Raw genomic sequence first — 21578 nt, 5'->3', positions numbered from 1 at the left:
CATGAGAGCTGTAGGAACAGTCAAGAATGAGTCTGATAGGTCTGTTGTAGTAAAGAAGCCATGAACCATGATACCCTGACACCTCTAAGACACCAGGAACAAAGTAATGGAATTGACAAAACCTCCCTAAGAGCTAGAGGATGGATTGTGGAACTGTGCTCCCCTGTGCCGAAAGAATTGAGGAAGTCAAGCTCACAGACCCTGGATGACATCAGAAATATCTGAAGAAATGTATTGAAAGATCCAGTGTTAAGGGCCATCATCACCAGATTGAAGAAATAGGAAAGAAGGGTGTTGGCTGTGACAACAAGCGGGAGCCTGCACCAATGAACAGGATGAGGACCATCACTATGAAACTCAAAAACTGAGACTGTACCAAAATTCTTCTAGTCTTATTAAATTCTCCAAAGGCATCCCTTGACCTGCAGAGAAGTTGGTTTGGACAGTAGGGCATTAACTTCTCAGGAAACTTCTGTGTTCAGTTGATGAAAAAGGTTGATGCTGCTGACATAAAATGGAGACTAAACAAATCAGAGGGGGGATATGAGGACAATAAGGCCAAGGCACCCAAGGAAAGACAGTGAAGTAGAAAATATGGGAGGAGGGTTTGCTTTGAAGAGACACAAATTTGAAGAGAAGGGCTAAGGAAATATGGCATGGATCCACCACAGGCTTATCATAACACATCTTAAGGGGTCTGACTGCAGAAGCCTCCCTGAACAAGACTTGAGAAACAGACAAGGCCGCTGTGCTACTAAAGAGGGAGAGGCCAGAAAAACCAACAGTCAAGCACAATGCTACACACAAGCCACTGGTTGTTAGGGGAAAACTGATGATAACTGCACTACCAAGAGCAGCCTGAAAGAACTTGAGGCCTTTTCATTCACTAAAGGAGAATACAGGTGTGATTAATCTGATATCTTTCCCAAAGGTTAGCACAAGTGAGGGGAGGCACCTTGATAAAACAATAAAAAACACAAATTCACAGTTTAAATGAAAACATTAAAAGAAATGAAAGTAAAGATAAATGGAGGGCAAGGCAGTTGTTACCTGAAACGAAACAAAAACATAATTCAATCTTATTATCTAAAGACTTATAATTCATTCTGATGCTTAAAACCTTTAAGAAAGGAGATACTACCCATACTGAATTACTTAGATTTTTGGAGGAGTGAATAAAATGTCTGATAAGGGAGGATAAGCCAGGGTAAAAAGTTATTAAATGCAAACAGAAAAAGCCTGGCAAAAATGACACTCCAAGTAAAGATAACAAACTGAAGGCTCAAAAAACAGAAAAACATCACCAAACAAACATAATTGGGTAAAAATATTTACATAGCAAGTACTTTTCAGAATTATAAACCACATAGAAATAAAAAAAAATTGAAACAGTATGATAAATGGGAAAAACTTGTCATGAATCTTAAGAAGCACAGCACACATTCAACTCCATAGACAGTGGACTGTGAGCTGTGCAAGTACAGTAGGACTTCGTCTTTCAGCACTTTAAGTCGGTGTAATAAGTTTCATTTCACACTAAGTAAAGGCTAATTTTGATTCATAGTTTTTATATAACAAGATATTTTTTTAAAAGGATTTCTGTTGTTTTTACTATATAATGTGGAACAGCAAAAATGAATTCAAACAACTGCACTTAAAAAACTTTGTGACATCAGGAAGGTTCAGAGAAACATTCACTTTTGGGATACTGATATGATTTACCGTGTAAATCAAGTCGGGAATAATGATTTAGTTCTCATAACCATATTGGCTAGAGATGAGAGACTTGTACACTGAAAATGTCATTTTAGGTGAGAGTGGGTTTATACAGATTATAAACCTGGTGTATAGCTAAATGCCTTAATGTGTCAGTATGAAAAGTAGCAGAACTTCTCATCCTGAATTAATTGAAACTTGGTAGTTATGGTGATGGGGATTATATAAAGCATAAGTTGGCTGCCCAACTGGGAGAACTCATAGGTAATAACACTCTTCTGATGGTCTTCTTAATGAACACACTTCTTTGTTTAGGTATCATCCGTAAGGCACTCATATGTTTACAGTTTTTTGGGGGGCAGGAGATATCATACCACTTACAAGGAAACCAAAAGGTATTCTGTTATTGCATGGGCTACATTGTTTCATGCCAAGAACAAACATTTTCTTATTTTAGGGGGTAGTCAAGATTCATTCGACAAAATAATATTTATATAACAGTTGGATTATAAAATTTAGGCCAAAGGCCAAGTGCTGGAAGCTATGAGGTCACTCAGCTCTGAAAGGGAAATTTAGAGTGGAGAAGATTTTAAAGATGTAATAGGAGGAAAATCTTGTAGTTGCACTGAAACAATTGTTGAGAGAGTGTGGAAAGTAAGATAGAAGAAAGATAATATGAATGGTGGTACAGTAAAAGGAGTGAAAGGGATTGCAGTTAGGGGCCAAAATGACACTGCAAAGAACCTTAAGCAATGCCTACAGTGCACTGCATGAGGTGCACTTACAGTACTACCCCCCTATGGGTATATGTAACAATATCTATTTTGTAAATAAGTTTTATCAAATAGAAAGTATGCTTGTTGGATAATTAACATTTTTCCATAGATCTGGCTTAATAAGACTGTAGCATACATGCTATATGTTTAGCATATGTTAATAACTATTGTTTTACAATGATGTCATTAAAGAAATAGCTCTTTTTTAGAATATGGAAAATACTCTAACAGCACTGGGTAATAAAGCTCCCAATGCATTTATTTAAATAATGTCATTGATTGGGGATGCAATAATAGATTGTTCTTCCCATGCAAGCAAGGGTACCAGTCTCTGGCTGCAGGATAATGAACATGGGCATTATGTTAATTTTTATTGCCACTAATGGCTGTTTTGAGTAAACCCTTGATGCAAAGAGCAAGTGGACAAAAAAAAAAAAGGCCCATATGACAGTGCTTTTAGCCATTCCATTTATGTATTGGTTTTGCAGGGATTTTACCAAGATAATTTTGTTGTGATTGTCTTATACAGTTACTGTCAAATTTTAAAATAATCATTATATTATATAAACATTCTGTATGCTCTTTCACATCTCTGTAACCTACTACTGTACAAGTTAAGTACCAGTTTTGAGGAAGAAAAATTTCCTGAAATTCCAATTTGCTAGGCAGTCCATTGTATTGAAGGGAAAGCGCATGATTTATATCCCCCATCAGTACTTTGAGAATGGGGTTGATTTCTGCATCACAACACATTGGAAAGAAGTAAGACTAAAAATTTATTACATATCTTCTAATACAATTGTGGATCCTGTGCTGTCTTAAACTCTCTTTAATTCATAATGATGTAGAATCTGCCTTGGCTGGTCATCTTCATTGTGTTCATTAGTCAGTTTATAGGTATGCCTTCAGTTTATTCTTTTTTCAGTCTTAGAGCAGCATATATACAGGTCTTATTTTTTAATCCAGGCACTAATTTTTTGGTCTGAGAGAACAAAATGTCATTCAGGCAAACACAACTGTCTGTTGGTTCCCAATTCTCCTACCTTCTTGAGCAAATTTTCAAGTGCCTTATGGAGACAGTGACTTTATTATTAACAAGTGTATAGTCTTCTGATTCATTCAGAAAAGAAAAACATTTGTTTTCTGGTTCACCAACACATCTATTAATGTCATAGTTCATTTACTTGAATCTTTTATTTGTGTACCTAAAATCATTTGCCTTGGCTTCTATTCCTCAAAGGCCTACATGAACATGGTTATGTTGGCATTCTAAGGACATGGCAGGAGATAAAGATTGGGAGATATGCACCGGTATCATCACTGCCAAGGTGGATGATTATTTCCCTCAACACCAACTTCTCTCTGACTGTTATACACTTCTTTACATCAGTCCCTTCTTACAACACATACTTGGAGTGGTTTATAACAAACTAAGACACAAAATAATACAGGGGTAACTATAAAAGGTGTGCCAGGCTTCATGTCCAGTCATTACCTAGATACCAGTGAAAACTGATCAAAGGTGAGGTAATAAGAAGAAAACTTTTCTAACAAAAATTTGTGAACTTCATAATATGAAAAAAAAAAAAAAAAAAAAAAAGACTTGCCACCGCTGGTGTGAATTGAAGACATCCCTGAATTTTCTTCAGCTCCGCTATAACCGCATTTTATCCTGGTGATAATCATCAGTTTTGTCTACTTTCTGCCAGTCTATTGGCAGATTAGGGCACATGTGAATTAAGAGTTTTTCTATATTCAGGACAATTTAGCACCTTGATGGCTTGAATGAAGATATGGTCAGTGATTTCTCTGTCATTTTACAGATGTGTAAGAAATGTGATCTTGATTTTACTGTGTCTTATATATCTTAAAAGCTTAAGAAGGTGAAACATAAAACATTGCTTATATGCATATTTAGTTTTTAAAGCAAAGGAATATCAACAAGTTAGCTTTTTCATCTAGTTTTATAATTACTAATTTACAAATTCATAGTTCAAATATTATAATTTTCCCATGATATGTCTAAGTGTGATGTCACTGCAGTTTAGATATTTTTTTAGAACAGGATTCAAGTGCCATTAAGGTAAACAATATGGGGGTTAATTCCCAACACAGTTTTCATTAATGAACTATAATTATATTTCACTTTTGGAACTTAGGATGCATTTCTTAGGCATTAAGGTAATACCCGTATTCAAATACAGTATAGCCAGAAATATAATTACTTTACATCACAATGATTATATTAATAAGTTGCATTTTTTATTAAATAATTGTTTTCCTATCCAATTTGTCTACAAAATTAGTTTTATTACTTTAATCGTGTATAAAAAGTTTGTAAATACTGTAATTAGGAAATCCAAGATAGTCTTTAACGTTATTTTCTTAATCAATTAATTGCAAAAACTAAAATATGTACAAAATTAAATATCGATTGTATATGATGGTATTAAAACACAAATTTTAAAAGCTGATACACCCAACTGTGAATGCTAAAATACTTAAGAAAATATATGTAAGTTGCATGTATAATGCATGTTAATGTAACCTTATAGCTTGTTTATATTCCTGTGAGTAATTACAGGCAGTCCCCGAGTTATGACGGAGATCTGTTGCTGAGGCGGTGACTAAAGTTGAATCTGACCTCAGTTGGATCGACCTCAACTTTTAAAAATTTATAAAAATGAAAAAAAAAAAGTGATGAAAGCTTACCTTTAATCCTGTGGTTGGCTTGCACACTGGAAGGATGGTGACACTTACTTATTTACATGAGGGAGCTCAGCAACTAGTACCCAAACCTAACATTGTCTTAACTTAGGATTTTCACCTTATTCGGAGATGAATTTTTTCTGAATATTTTTGAAAAGCATTTTAAGATCAGATCGACTTAAGTTGAGACTGTCATAACTCAGGGACTGCCTATACTTATTATTTGATTGTAACTTCAGATACCTGTGCCTCAAACGTACTGATTAGTACAGTATTTTCTTACTGCTTATATATTCCTCTCGGTGTTTGAGGAATATTGAACTGGTTAGAGATAATCAGGGAGTGGTAAATTTACATTAAAACAGGGGTATGATTCTTTATAAGTAAAAGCTGTGTCAGCTACATCTGTCTTAAAGACAGATGTTGAAAGAACCGTCCAAATTCATGTTAACTATGAATCATGATTTAAGTACTTTGGTAATGTATAAATTCTCTTTGAAGACAAGAAATAGTCAAATGTTTAGAAGGGCAGAAAGTTGCAGGAGATTAAATTTGTACTTTATGCTCATTTAGGAATACTTTGGTGAAACAAATCAAAGATTTAACTCCCTGACTGTAGCTTATACCTGATGTACTTTGTAATTTTCCTCAGATCCATGTGTATGAAGTAATTCTGGCATGCTGCTTAAAAAATGTAATTTTGTTACTAAGTTAATTATTTTTACTCATTTTCCCTTTTGGAACTATGTAGGTGGAATGGGAACTCCAAAGGAATCCCCTTCACTTTCACCTTTATATGCTACACCTTCTTGCATAAGAGACGATAGAGGTGGCGACAGTACTCCCACAGGCGGTCCTATGCCTTCTGGTCATAGTCTTAATTCATCTGCGATGAGTGGTCTTGCCAGCAGGTAATTTTTAACTTTTTGTTTGTAGGAATTATTTTTTTTTAAGTATATGATAAGGTTTTCATTGTTTAAAATCTTTTTAGGCTAATCTGGACTTTTCCTTAGGTTCAATAGTTCCAATGCAGTATAATCCTCGGGTATCTTTACTAGTCGGAGTGAACTAAATGCTAAATTATAGTCGATTTACAACAAAACGATTTATGTTGCCCATTAGTTGTGTTGACACAAAATGTTCTCAAACACAAGTTCTTCAAGACTTTCAGTAGTACAGTAGTGCTAGTAAGTACTGAAGGACTGCCCTTTTCACTCTTTTTTTCCACTTTGCCCCCCATTATTATTTTTTTATTTTTTCACTGTACTTTTCATTTTATTGCACTAATTATCTAGTGCATTTACCAGTCATAGCAGATCAGCTATTTGTTTTTGTGTGGTGGCAGTGAAAAGTATGTAAATACTAATATTTTTCCAGAGATATGTGGATGATTTCTGTACATCTTTTTCTTTAGAAAAAATAACTCTCTAGGCGTGGGTTATCTAGTTTATAGATGATTTTGGGTAGTTTTACCAAGCTGTGCCATGTCTTTAGGATAGACAGTGCTAGTAATATTCTACCATGACACTAGATCCCCAATAAAAACATTGGCAGGTATATTTGAAGAATTTGAGATAAAAGATGGTGCCCATCAAGGATTAGTACTGAGTGCTTTGCTCTTTCTCATAGTAATGGAAGAAGCTGCAAATGATGCAGAAAAGAGAGCCCCCTGAGAGCTGCTTTATGCAGGTGATCTGATGCTAAGTACAGAATCTAAGAAGAAGGTAGAAGGGTTCTAGGCAGCAAATCTATCTTTGTCTCCACATGGCATCGTAGATTACATGAACGTCCTGGGTTACATCACATAGTAGTTATACAAAAGTACTACGATCACCTGTGTTGATTTCTTTTGGAACTCCCAGAAGCAGCACAGTCCACTCAGTAACTGTCCTTTATGGATCTGTAGCAGAAGATGGGCACAGTACATAAGTGTACAATTTCAAACATCCTACTTTCCTATTGATGCTCAGGGCTCTGTCTCAAAGACAGAGCTCCCTAACTTTTGATGTAAGAGATTATAAAGCTTATAACAACATAAATTTCAAACTAGATTCTACAGTGTTGAATTAACAGTTTGTGCTTTTGACAACATGATTCTCTCTCCAACTTCCCCATCCAAATTGAGATTCAGGTTGTGTAAGTCCAGTAATTGGTTTGTTGTGAAACATGTCATTTTTATTTTAAACAGAATTACAGTAATTTTTCATACACAAAGAATGAACCATATTGACAATTGAGAACCAGTGGATTGGTGCATCTAGGTGCAGTACTTAGTGTTATAGTGACAAGTGTATCCAAAGTGTGAAGAAGTAAAAAAAATTTAAGAGGGTATTGTGGTTATTACAATTACATTCCTATGGCTGTTCTTTTCATTTGGAGTTTTCTTCTGGGAACTTTTTTGTGACATGAAACAGGAAATTAAACAAGGGGTTTGAATGGAAAAATTAATGTTAATTTGAAAAAGTTACAATTTGAGTATTCTGACTTTGGTCTAGACATAGCATATAAGGAAGGATTCCAAGTTGGTTCTTTTGACCTTCACCAAAACAGCACCATCTTGGCTAGCTCCTGTTGCCACCAAAATCCTTGTACTGTACTTATTTTAACCGTACTCCATCAGGCACTAGAGAATTATCCCTTATGTTAAGACCAAAGGTTTGTTCTGTATATGAACAAACTGTAGTTATTCTCATACATGTGTTGGTAATATTAAAGTGTAAATACATTTGTTCATATAAAGGAAAAAACTTAAAATTTCTTTTTATTTATGTATTATTGCTCTTAGTACAACTATCTAGCTGTGATATTATCACTCTTAAAATAAGAGCTCATATCACTCTCCAAGGTGAGAAACCTTGCCTCTAGAGAAGTTTCGTAAGCAATCCATCATCACATTTCCTTTGCTCAGCTAACTACATTTTATATTTTAGTTATTTGCTCAGCTGAGCAATTAACATGTTTCATATTCTGGTTCCAACTTTGGATAAGTTACTGTACATGTTAGTTATGAAAAATACAAATTGATTAAAAATTTGTCATTTTTGAATAATTCTTTAATATTCAGAATTTACCATTTTATAGACAGAAATTGATTATTGGTGTGGAATTTCACAAACTTAAATGTAATTTACTCTTTTATTGATAGTAGAATTGTCCACTAGTAATCCACCAGATTAAATGAGGTGCGATGAAATTGCTGGACTACTGCATTGAAGAACCGTGAACCCTATTAAATACATTAAGCAGGAAACCTATGGCATACACATAAGGCAAGTAATTTTCTAGACAGAAGAGACTTGGCCACTTACAAAGTTCAGGGCTTCCATTATTGTGGATCCTCATTCTCCTTGGCCGTGGACAATTTGCGTGTTGAGAATCTTCCTAGTCTAATAGACCTCCCATTCAAGATTGCCTTTTGTCTCACTATCTTTTGTCATTTAAGAGAGTGGCATGGAATTTCACCTGATGATATGCATATTGGAGATGGACTTCAGTGAACTCTTCTTTTGCATTATATTTTATAACCAAGAATCAGGTCCATATGTCTGTTGCTCAAGCTGTAAATGCATGGTGACGGTGAAAGTCAACTTGTGCAGCCGTTCGTAAGAGATATCATGTTACTTGGACAAAATTTTTTATATTGTTACTTGAACAAAATTTTTTTGGGACCAACAGTTGCAGATGGTCAGATCATCACCTTATCACGGCTCCTCTCCTGCTCTGTACACACTTGATAACAGTCCATGTACAGAATTGCAAATACCATGGACTGACAGAGCAAATCTTTCTTCAAAAGCATCCAATATTTTTACCCTTCAATTAAGCTTCTTAGGGGTAACATGCTCGATGGTAACATAGAAGTTAAGCAAGTTTCTGAGTTCATATAACTAATTTTTGGGATGCCATTCATTGTTGGAGAACTGTTATGACACCTCCCAATAATTATTAACTTGGCATCAGTTAGATGAATGCTTAATCAGTTATACAAAAATGTTTTAAATAAGCTTTGTTTCAAAACTAAATTTTTTACTGTATGGGAAGTGGTCTCCTTCCTAACCCTGTAATGGGGTCTGTTAAAATGCTGCAGTTTGTAGTAGCTCAGAATGAAGCTGATGGGTATATTCGGGAGAATAAAAGAAGCTTGCCTCTTTTCAGGAATGACTTATCTTCTGGCATAAAGGTTGTATTGTGAATAGCAATGATTAGTAAAACAAGGGCCTTTTTGTATGGGATAAGATACTTTAAATTTTGGTTGTTTTTCCAGAGAAAAAATTATATAAAAATATTTTGAGAAAGGATAATACTGATCAAGATTTGTGAGTCTGTGCATAAAACCATTTCCATTTCCATTTCTCTGGAACATAGCAGACCTTCACCCTAAAGTAATTTTTCCTTTGTTTAGAACAAGCAATTTTTTCAACAACAAACAGGAACAACTATATTTTTTACATACAGTCGAGTTTGTGAAAGTTACATCTAGGGTCCTTGACCCTTGCAAATGAATAGGTAATACCCTGGGGTCAAATAACGCTAGCAAAATTAGTTTAAGTATTAACTGTACATATATTTGTATATATTGTTTAGAAATTTTATATAGTTAGAGGTAGGGGAAAATTCTGGATTAATTTCAGTAACTATAATGGGTGAACATCATATTAAAACAGACATTCTTTCATGTAGAGATTTTACAGTAATTTCACTTTTATTCTGCTCATGTTTCCACCAATAACCGCAATATTGAAGCATGCTTTTTTACTACAAAGGCTATGGTTCATAGCCAAAAGTTTCACAAACATTTCGTATTGCTAGACCATGATTTATGGCCTTCTGATCATGTACTTGTAGCTGTAATATACTACAGCTACAAGTACGTGATCAGAAGGCCATAAATGAAGGTATTATCACAGTAGGTAAAAACATAATAAAAACTATTTTGGTTTAGTTCACAGCTGTTTAAGCCTTTTGATGTGTAATACTTATTGATCAATATTTTTATATTTTGTACAGTATATTGCATATTGTTCAATTTGATGTTTATTTTTGTACCTATGATTTTTCAGCAATGCAAGTTCTGGTGGCTTAAGTAGATCAGCTGAACAGCTATGTGAAAGACTTGCTGAAACCAGTGATACATCAAAAGGTCGTGGTTCTAATACCCTTTCTCGTAAGAGCAACAAAAGTGGTGGTACATGGGGTTCAATATCAAGAGTGTTTGCAAGACAAAAGAAACGTGCAGCTCTTGATGCCTCTCTATATGATGGTAAGTTGTTTCATGAAGATTACATTATGATGTGCAGAATATAAACTGCAAACTTGAAATTTTTTAGATGAGAGTTCTTCAAAACTTTCTTGCATGAATCCACTGTAACCCATTTCAAAATTCTCTTTTGAAAACTGGAAGTGTATTAGCTTGCTATGATTAAGTATTTTTAAGTGAATAGTTAGTTCACATATATATTGATAAATTATTTTCTTTGAAAATGAAAATTCTCATTGATGGTTATTTTCGAGTAGGAATCATTCATGGGTTATCTCTTGATTTCATCATAGGAGCATCAAGCTCAGAGGATCTTCCCTCGGCTCTGAATCATGTGGACTCCAAAACTCCCTTAGCTCTTACTAAAATATAAGAAAATTGATGTAGCTATTAATAATTATTGCTTGATTGCATAGATGTACAGTTTAGTTTGTCGTCTGATTGTAATGAAAATTAATACAGGTAGACTTTATAAACTGCCTTACCTCTGAACTCATCATGGACAAATGAGTAATTTTTTATTGGAAAATAGGATAGATTTTTACTTTAGATACTGGTATTTTTTCAGTATACTATTACTAATATTCAAATTTTACTTCATATGTACCCAAAGAATTTTGTGCTCATGCATTTAGTATAATTACTATTTTTCTTTACACTGAATTTTTATTTAGTGCACTAACATATTATTTAGCTATTGCTATTTGTACAGAGCAGTGGTACTAACAACTGGAATTCATATTGTTACAATTAACAATAGGTAATGGGAGTGACAAGCGAGCTTCTTGGTCCCCTAGTTCATCATTGTGTGTATCTCCTCTGACAGAGGAGAGTTATTCAGAAAAACTCAGATTACTTGAAGAGGCACAACATATTCCTCTTGAAAGATGGAAAGCGCCAACTGTCTTAGCTTGGTTGGAGGTGACATTAGGCATGCCTCAGTATGGTGCCATGTGTGCCGAGAATGTCCGAAGTGGAAAGGTACATTATACTGTTTTGTATTTGTCTTGTCCAGTGCATATATTAGATGGTACATGGGGAACTAAATGAGATTTCTTTACTTAGGAATGTTTCTGTAATCTACTTGGTAATTTTTTCAGGTACTTTTGGAACTTAATGACTCAGAACTAGAAGCAGGTTTAGGCATTAGTCACCCTATGCACCGCAAAAAATTGCGTCTAGCAATAGAAGAACTGAGGGAACCTCGTCTAAGTCGGTATCCAAGAATATCTGCACTGGGACACACATGGGTTTCATCTGAGTGGCTCCCAGATCTAGGCTTACCACAGTACTGTGATGCCTTTGCTAATAATCTTGTGGATGGTCGACTTCTAGAAGCACTTACGAAAAAGGAATTAGAAAAACACTTAGGGGTGCATCGCAAATTCCATCAAGCATCCATTATACATGGGGTACATCTTTTACGAATTGTAAGGTTCGACAGGCAGGTAAGTTATTCACTAATTCTTTTATTAGTAGCTTAAGGTATTGTCTTACATCATGAGGAAAGGGATTTATGTCAAGTTTAGTAGTTACAATAATTATATTTTTAATTGACATGTTAATTTGACAAAATTAATCTCAGAATGAAGGACAAGGTAGTAGTAAATTATCTAAAACTGGAGGGAAGTGATAGCAAAATGTTTAAACCAGTCTCTCAAGAGGAAGAATCAACTATTTTGTGGTTTTCTTCATATTTTGATTAGCTTCTATCATCTTGATTTGTTGTAATAAATAAATAATTCTGGAACCTTGTATTTCTGTTGACTACACATACAGTGTGTGCTGAGCACTGGGTGCAGTTGTTTGCAATATTAACGGGTTATGCTCAATACAGATACTAGCAGAGCGTAGAAGGCAGAGTGAAAATGTAGATTGTGATCCTATTGTATGGACTAATTTACGTTGGGTGAAGTGGGCACGGACTATAGACCTTGCAGAATACGCAGATAACTTGAAAGGTAAGAAATATTTTAAACAATAGCCCTTATTCTTTGTCAATATTTCATCTATTTTTCCTTACAGTTGTCTATTTGTGCACTGAGACATTAATTGTTTGTGAAACTTGCATATTTATAAGTTTACCATAATTTATGTCCATTGTATATGTAGTAACATGTTTTCATTTATCTTGCACAGACAGTGGAGTTCATGGTGCCTTGGTGGTGCTGGAATCTTCCTTCACAGCAGACACAATGGCCACAGCACTAGGCATTCCTCAGTCTAAAAATATTATTCGTAGACATTTAGCAACTGAACTTGAAAGTTTAGTCAACCCTGCAAGGTACGTTAGTCCTCAGAATCTTTCCTCTTCCTAATACTCGAGATAAATTGAAATGCTTGCATATTTCAGACTAATGTAGATTTTTTGTGAATTGGATCTTAAAATTCATATGGAATATTAATTCAAATTTTTAAGTCGGTTAAATAATACTTGTAACAGTAATCTTAACAGACACTCATATTTCCCTTTGTGTCTTACATGCATAATGCCTATTTGTTATCACGCCTGACATCAAGAACTTTCATACATTGATGGACAAAATTACTCTGAGGTTTTGTTGTGTTTTTCCATTTCTTTAATTTCCTTCTCTTTACATTTTACTTCTGTCTTCATTCAGTTACTTACTGCAGTATAATGTTCATAATTTTAAATTTAGAGGTTTGGTATACTTTGTCAACATATTAAATGAGGATATTTAGCTGTTGTATTAATGTCTGTCTTGAAATATGTTCAGTTTGCACTTTAAAGGTGTAATGTGTTTTTTTTTTATCTTGCATTTTAGAATTTATTCTTGATTTTGCCTGTAAAATCTCCCAAACTTTGGGCACTGAGAGCTTTGAGGTCATTCAGGCCTGAAAGGGAAATTCAGAGTTAAGGTTTTTAAAGGTGTTGTAACAGGAGGAAAACCTTACAGTTGCACTATGAAACAATTGTTAGGAGAGGTTGGAAAGTAAGATGGAAGAAAGATAATATGAACAGTTAAAGGAATTAAGGGGGTTGCAGCTAGGGGCTGAAGGGACACTGCAAAGAACCTTAAGTAATGCCTTAGTGCACCTTTTGAGGTGCACTGACAGCACTAACCCCCTATGGGGTCTCTTGTCATGTAGACAAATGGTCAATTTTGTGGATGTATTATTTATTGTGTGGGGATATTTGGATTAGTTTTGTAGCTTTTTTAAATTTAAACAAAATGCAGATCCAGAAAACTAAATGTTATTGCATATAGAAGAGTGAACCAAATATCAGTGTAAATGAAATGACAAGTACAACATGGTTGCTCTTATATAAAAGGGCATACCTGATTGCAAAACTTCAGCTGAAGGACAGGAAAGTTGTACAACCTGTAAGCCTCCCTAGTTAGGGTGCAGTTCCACTGCCTTTTGGAAGACTATTTGGGCAGGGGTAATGCCCTTTCCCCCAATAAGGAAAAGTACAGTTGGGGAAGCATTACGCTGGCAGAAAGGAATTGAGATCTGCTGCAGCAGAAGCCATGGCACCCTTACTTTCCAAATGTCCTAGTATATCCTGCAGCTGAAAGAAGTGGTTGCAACTGAGTCATAGAGACTTGATAGCCCACGGCACCAACAAGTCTCTATAGATCATGCTTACAAATGTGTGCCAAAGGTCTTAGTGTGATGATCAGTGGCTGGAAAAGACACAGTAACAACCATTTGAGCCTAATAAGGTTGCCAAGATGTGTGTACACCGTGAACAGGAAAGCTTGATACAGTATATCCATTATTTCACTCCCTTAGATACATTACCCAGTAAGATGCAGGATCTCAGTGTATTGCACTAGCACTGCATTATCTTGTATTGAAGAAAAGGCATGCATTGGCATCCCAAAAAAGGCATTCATTGCCATTTCTCTATTGCGAATAGCTAAAATCTGCGAATGCTTGTCACCCCTCTAAAATACTCTTATAACTACCAGTTTTGATAGTTCAAACACCAAAATCCCTCTAGAAATGCTTATACCCAACTATTTTAATAGTTTTATCAAAAAAAAAAAAAAAGAAGCATTTAGTCACAAAAATTAAAAGAAAATACAGTACAGTAATTAGTGAATATCTCTATGAAAAATACCGTGAATAGGCAAATTTTCTGCAAATAATGTGTACATATGTTACACAGAAAAATCTGCAAATAGGTGAAGCCGCGAATCCAGAACTGCCCCCAAATATCCTTTTAAAGAGAAATTAAAGCTAAAATTTGAAATACAGGTAGTCCTTGAGTTACGATGTTTGGAGTTGTGATATTTTGAAGTTAGGATGGCGATACCGATATGACAATATTGATAATATTTTAAATCTCGTGCGACTGGCACAGGCAGCAGCGTATGATGTACAATATGTTACCCCAAGAGGCTGGGATGTCTGTAACTTTTGCCCTGACCGATCCCTCACTCATGCTCGCCATCTATAGTGTAAAGTTGTGCTGTGTTAGTGTGATTTTTGTCCGTTTTAAACTGTTTAAAACACAGATTTGCGTAAGATCAGTATGTCTTCCAAATGCCCAAGTGAGTCTCCTACTGGTGGTGTGATGAAGAAGAGGCATTCCATCACTTTAGAGCAGAAAATGAAAATTATCAACCAGTATGCCAGGGGAAAGGCAGTCATGACCATCGTACGTGATGAACCTCTATTGCAGTCAATGGTATCCACCATCATTAAGGACATGAAACGGATAATGGACGCTGTAAGGGCATCTGCTTCACTTCATTCGACGACTATAACAAAGAAGAGGATGGCCTTTGGAAGAAATGGAGCAGTTACTGGTCATATGGATGGAGGACTAGATACAAAAGCCTATGCCACTCAGCCTCTTGACCATTTAAACAAAAGCACGCTTGCTTTTCAAGGAACTAAAGAAACACTACAGTGATACCTACAACAAAGATTTTGCAACAAGCCATGGATGGTTTCAGCGTCTCAAAACCCGCCATAATTTTCATAGTGTGAAAATTAGCAGTGAAGCAGCAAGTGCTGATGCCGAAGGAGCCTCTAAATTTACGGATGCTTTGCAGAAGATCACCGTTGATGAATGGTACTTGCCGGATTACATCTTTATTGTCGACGAAACAGGACTGTATTGGAAGTGGATGCCTGAACGGTCCTACATTCACAAAGAGGCAAAAACGATGCCCGGGTTTAAGGCATACAAAGATCGACTGACTCTTCTGCTTGGGGGGAAATGTGGCTGGGTATAAACTCGTGCCATTCATGATTTCTCACTTCACAAATATGAGGGCATTAGCAAGAATCGGCAAACATATGCTTCCTGCACATTACCAGCATAATAAGAAAGCATGGATAACTGCACTCTTATTCAAAGACTGGTTTGTGCATTGCTCTATTTCAGAAGTGAAGGAATATTATAGGGAAAACAACATCCCCTTAAAAATTCTGCTGATACTGGACAGTGCTCCCAGTCACCCTCAACACAGCGGAGATATTAACAAGAATGTTATAGAAAACAACATTTCAAAATGCTTTCTGTCCCAGTCACCTCAACAACTTTTATTTCTCAACTTCTCTCATACAACCCATGGATCAGGGCGCTGTGGCTACGTTCAAGGCCTACTATCTTGGGAACATGTTTGTGCAGGCTGTTGAGGCTACAGGTAATGATGACAAAGAGCTCAGAACTTTCTGGAAGGAATTCACTGTTCTTAACACCATTCTAAAAATTGGAAGGGTGTGGAAGGAGGTAACGAAAGAGTGTCTGAATGGGATTTGGAAAAATCTGCTAAAAGTGCATGTGAACTCATTTAAAGTTTTCGATAAGGATGAAGCAGTTGTGGAAATTATCAAAAAGATTGTGTCACTTTGGAAAAGTTTAGATTTAGAACTTGAAGAGGAAGATATCCAAGAACTCATGGATGTAAAAGATGTAGAGCTAACAGTAGAATATTTAATTGAACTTGTAGAAAGAGAAAAAAGAGCAGAAGAGGAAGAAGAAGCTGAAGAAGAGCCAGAGCAAAATTTTATGAAGAAAACAATGGCAGAGGCATTCGATTCAATTGAACCAGAAACTTTTCAGTAAAATGGATGTGAACTTGGAACAATTTGCTAAAGTTGAGAAAGGACTTCAGACGTTCTTGCATGCTGCCAAGTCATTTATGAAGAACGAAAAAAATGCACTGTGCAAGCTACAATGGATTACTTCCTTAAGAAAATGATTCTAGTGCCATCAGTTTCCATCACATTTAAGCCTCAACCCTCTACATCTCATGATGACTCTTTTGTCGAAATTGTACCCTCTGTAACACCAGAACTAACAGCTGAAGAAATAACAGCTGAAGAGGAGAGAATTGATGAACCTGCTGCTTTATCATCGCCATCCTCTTCTTCCAATATTTAGTTCAATGTAGCCATCAACAGCCTAACATTGTTCAAGTATGCCAATGACAGGCCGCAGGTTGGTGAGTATAGTACACGTCCGATTCTTGTTTGTGTTATGCAGTTTCTCTGTTTGTATTATCATAAGTCTTGTTTGTTGGTGCACTGGCTGTGAAATCTCCAATCTGCATTGAGCCTCCAGACCAATTAAAAAGTAAAAAAGAATTAGCTGATATTAATAACTACAGACCAGTTAAAAATAAAATAGAATTAACAGTACAGTATATGTACAGATTATATAGTGTAGGCTAGGTAGGCTAGGCTGCCTCCAAGTTACAATATTTTTGAGTAACGATGGGGTGATTGTAATGTATCCCCATCATAACTAGAGGACTAACTAGGTGTCTTCTCGGCCTCAAAAGTTTACCACTCATGAAACTGTTGAATATAAGGATGTTTTCTTCTGTGCGAACAGTGATAAAATCTTTAAACTGATGTGTCTTAAAATACATCCTCATTTTCCAAGGAGTTTCCACTTAATAAATCCAAGGTACTAGATTCTGTGAAAGGTTTTTAATTGGTATATACTGTATATCATATTAGATGGCATATAAGACCCTTTTTTTCTTCCACATAATTGGCTCGAAAGATACACCAGGATCTTAAATGCGAAGTTGATTCACCTTAATGTGTATCGGTATGTATGCCCATACACAGACTGAAAAAATGTTTGCCTTTTCTGTGGTGCAGAGGGTCTTCTGCCCACATGCATGAACCGCTCATGAACTTGGAAACAAGGATTCACCATGGTGCAGACTGGGGAGGGTTGAGTAGGGATGTATACCCCTACTCTACCCACACTATCTGGTCACTTTTTCTTCAGCCGGAAACGAAAGCAGACATGTTGCTCTTCTTTCCTTTGTGTGCCTGTGGGTAACACTACATTAAAACTGTTAATTGCAATACTGTGCTGCATTAAATTAATGTCAGTAAAAATACTGTGTAGGGGGAGGAGGCCAGTAAGTCCATCGTTTCCTTTTAGCCTAGGCTAAGCTTGAACACTCACTGTACATAAAAAAACACAATCATTTATGTAATTTTATTGAATTAAACTTACTAAAAATTTTATTCCACTAAAAATTTTATTCCAATAACAAAGTTTTAAATTTCTTATATTTAATCTCCATATTCATGTTTTCTTGTTACTGTATTTGCAAATTTAAGCACTCATAAAATTACTGTCGCTGCCGGAGTTATCCAACAGGTAGAGATGGGGGGAAATGTTAAAAAATGTTTTCTATTCTACCTAAGCTGCTTTTCATTTTTCTTATCATTAAACAGATTTTGCTTGCTGTCCTAGTTGCATGCTCTGTACAAGTTTTTTCCTGCCATACAGTAGCTACATATTTTGATAACAAATTTTTACATTCAAACTATTTTTTTCTAATATTCCATTTTAAAATTTGGGGTCTGCCTTGGGGTCTTGTATACAGTTAAATATGTTATTTGCTAGTACTGTATATGTAAGAGTTCCTTTCTAAAGATCTCAAACATATTCCAAAGCTGAGAATTGGGACCCAACCCATATGAGAAAGCTTATCTGCAGTGAATCATATCCTACCCATAAAGCAGCTACTTCTATTTTGAGTGATCTGCCCATTACCTACTGGCAGATTAACACTTGGATTGTATGTTATAAATATTGATAAAAATTAAGTATTTTAGATGAGGAAAATTTTAATCCTTTTTTTAAAAAGTGCCATATGCTGTGGCATAACTGTTGGCCTTTGACATGTGTGGGAGATTAGTTCTCAAAATCTGCACATTCCCAGATTCCTTATATAAAATAGCAAAATACAGCATAGGATATTTGCATACATTTACATGACCTACACACATTCTCCTGTACACAATATATATATACTAGTACTGTAGTATAAATGGACTGCTTATAATAATTACAACAATGTAAATTCTACCACAGAATACAGTGAATTAATAAAAATGTCTGTGCATGTTCAGTACTGATACATTACTTTATAGTAAAACCATACCTTAGCACATATCAACAGCATCAACATAACATTTTCCTTTACTCAAGAAACTGACTGTTGTCATTTATTGATGCAAAACTATAAACACACAATATAGTATTAGTATTAATTAATACAGGCAGTCCCCAGTTTACGACGGGGTTCCGTTTTTATGCCGTGTCGTAAACCGAAAAATCGTCAAAAATCCTAAGAAAACCTTACTTTTAATGCTTTGGGTGTATTGAAAATGATGTAAACTGCATTTTTATTGAGTTTTTCATCAAAAAAACATCCAAATTTTGATTAATCTACCGTTTTGGAGCCATATTTCTTCCAATCGGATCATTTGATAACGCGTGTAACCTGGAACATGCGTTGTAAACCGGGAAATAATTTCTGATGAATATATTTGAAAAGCGTCGTAACCTCGGAACGTCGTAAGCCGGACCCGTCGTAAACCGGGGACTGCCTGTAAACAGAGAATTCTCTCTCTCTCTCTCTCTCTCTCTCTCTCTCTCTCTCTCTCTCTCTCTCTCTCTCTCTCTCTCTCTCTCTCTCTCTCTCTCTCTCTCTCTCTCCCCAAAGGTAAATTACTTGCAAGTTTTGCATTTTAAAACTTTCTGGAACTTCCTTTTTAATAATTTCTATCAGCATGCTATCAAATCCTCGTAAGTAAATCCCATGTTAGTCAAGGGCTGACTGCATTTGTAAGTTTTTAATATTAGTATTTATCAGTAAGGAAATTTAAAATCATACCTTACAACAAATATTTCATAAATTTGTAGGCAACAGCTTGATGAACAGGCTCGTTATGCTAAGCTGGAACGTCGCCGTCAGGAAAAATTGGCAGCTGGTGGAAGTCTAGGCAGATCATTTTCACGAAGTTATGGAACCGGTCTGGAAAGGGCAGAGAAAGATAAAAGAAGGGCATCTTTAAGGGTAAGCAGAATTTAGGCTTGCAAATGTCTGGTGTGGGTTGAGTTGTTAGTTCCCTGCTCATATGGTAACTATTTTTACTTGAGTGTTGGGCAATACCATATTACATATACTGTATAGCACAAGTAATTAAGACGTAATCATAGATCTGTTGTCGTTCACTAACACAGTAATTTGGTCAAATGACATATTGAACGGTATAGAAATTTTGACTAATAAAATTATTTTATATCCTAAAGAGTCATTATCCAATCAATCACTGGGTCTAATGTTTAATACTCTTCAAAGATGTAATTGGATGTTAACATTATTCTGTTTCCTTACAACATTCAGGAGTGGATAGCGGAAGTTAGTAGAATTGTTTGATCACATTATGCATCACAGTTTGTGTTGGCTTACATTATGACAGAGCTAATTAACTCTTATTTCAAATACTGCAAAAATCAGTTTTCTTAATATTGACATTTATTTTATAAGGACACATACTGCTTATTGTTAAGTCAGTGCTGTTTTGCCTTTGATACCTTTGCCTCTTAAAAAAAAAAGTTACTGCTGTTCTGAATTTCTAGCTTTTACTATCGTGTGTACACTTACATCTTCAAATGTATGTACCAGTATTTTATATTACTTATTATCAGGTAGGTGAGTTAGAAATTATCATAAATCTTATGCCCACCTCATGACAAACTAATGATACCCTTACATATGTTTGCTTCCTCTATATGGTACTTTTCAAGCTTCTGATAGGTACAGTAGTCAATCACATCTTTGATATTAAATTTTTTCTATAACACACGCCTGTCCTGGCAAGGCAATCATTGAAGAACTGGACCATCTTGATTATCTGGTAGTAGGCTTTGAATTTTAGTGATGCTATGGATGTACATTATGAACTTGATGAGAGAGGCGGTGCTAGGATCTGATGATCTCATACATGGCCTTATCAACATGGAGATTGAATCAGCCAGGGTTTATTTTCATCTAGATGTACTCAAATGGCTCTTAGACAAATGAAACAGCCAATAGTTACAATTATAATCATTCACACCTTGGAGTTAGATTTCAAAATCTTGCAGATATCCCTTTACAGATTTCTCCGAGAGCTCTTGGATTCTCTGAATGATAACTTGAAAGGGAATTAATTGAGATTGTTTTCTGTCTGGAAAGCCACACAGGGAAAAGCCACAGAGGGGTGTAAGACTCATCTCTTCCAGGGACAAACATCTTGTCAGATGTCTTCTCCCAGAAGAGGCTATTCTAGTTGATATTAAGAACCTGGTTGGTGTAGCATTCAGTTATGAATCCACTGATTCAGGATATCCAAGAAGATTGGTAACTTCATCCACAATCATAGCTTCTTCGTATGTAGCTGAAAAGAAAACATCAGCATGCTTCTGAAAGCTCTTGTATCAGCTATGACTAACAACACAGATCCCACTGTGATCTGGGCCACCTAAACAGTTCTTGAGTTTGTTGAACAAAGATAGTTTTCATCAATCACTTGCCTCCATCATACTGCAAGAATGACATGTCTCTTTTTTAGGACCACAAATAATGCTGATTGAGGAAGTTTGTGCCATACATACATGATTGGTACTTAGTCCCTACTTTTTCAACACTTCATCTAATAATGCTTCCAGAGTACCATATATACTTTTCTGCTTATAAGGTGCACCACACTCATTGGTATTATGCTTAGCCCACACATTTCATCAGTATTCACGACAATGCACCACTTGAATTTCCATGTACATACCTTTGTTTATTTTAAAAATTACAACAGATCACTTTACCATGTGGGGTGTG

At 35.6% G+C, this 21578-nt stretch overlaps 1 protein-coding gene across 19 annotated transcripts in view; it reads left to right on the top strand.

Moving 5' to 3' along the window:
* The window catches only part of LOC136835431 (uro-adherence factor A-like), a 95889-nt gene that overhangs the window by 43136 nt on the left and 31175 nt on the right, over nucleotides 1-21578 (top strand). For 16 of the 19 annotated variants that reach the window (XM_067098971.1, XM_067098969.1, XM_067098967.1 and 13 more), the window contains 7 exons: nucleotides 5953-6112; nucleotides 10262-10461; nucleotides 11219-11439; nucleotides 11559-11906; nucleotides 12296-12419; nucleotides 12598-12742; nucleotides 19622-19775. In XM_067098971.1, the coding sequence (XP_066955072.1) occupies nucleotides 5953-6112; nucleotides 10262-10461; nucleotides 11219-11439; nucleotides 11559-11906; nucleotides 12296-12419; nucleotides 12598-12742; nucleotides 19622-19775 (1352 nt within the window). The remainder of the gene's footprint in view (nucleotides 1-5952; nucleotides 6113-10261; nucleotides 10462-11218; nucleotides 11440-11558; nucleotides 11907-12295; nucleotides 12420-12597; nucleotides 12743-19621; nucleotides 19776-21578) is intronic. The other 3 variants (XM_067098972.1, XM_067098968.1, XM_067098970.1) reach the window with 1 other exon arrangement.

This window comes from Macrobrachium rosenbergii, chromosome 55 (assembly GCF_040412425.1).
Source record: "Macrobrachium rosenbergii isolate ZJJX-2024 chromosome 55, ASM4041242v1, whole genome shotgun sequence".
NCBI classification, from domain to species: Eukaryota; Metazoa; Arthropoda; class Malacostraca; order Decapoda; family Palaemonidae; genus Macrobrachium; species Macrobrachium rosenbergii.
Note: the sequence above shows the minus strand (reverse complement) of the source record. Positions and strands in the feature narration are given on the sequence as shown.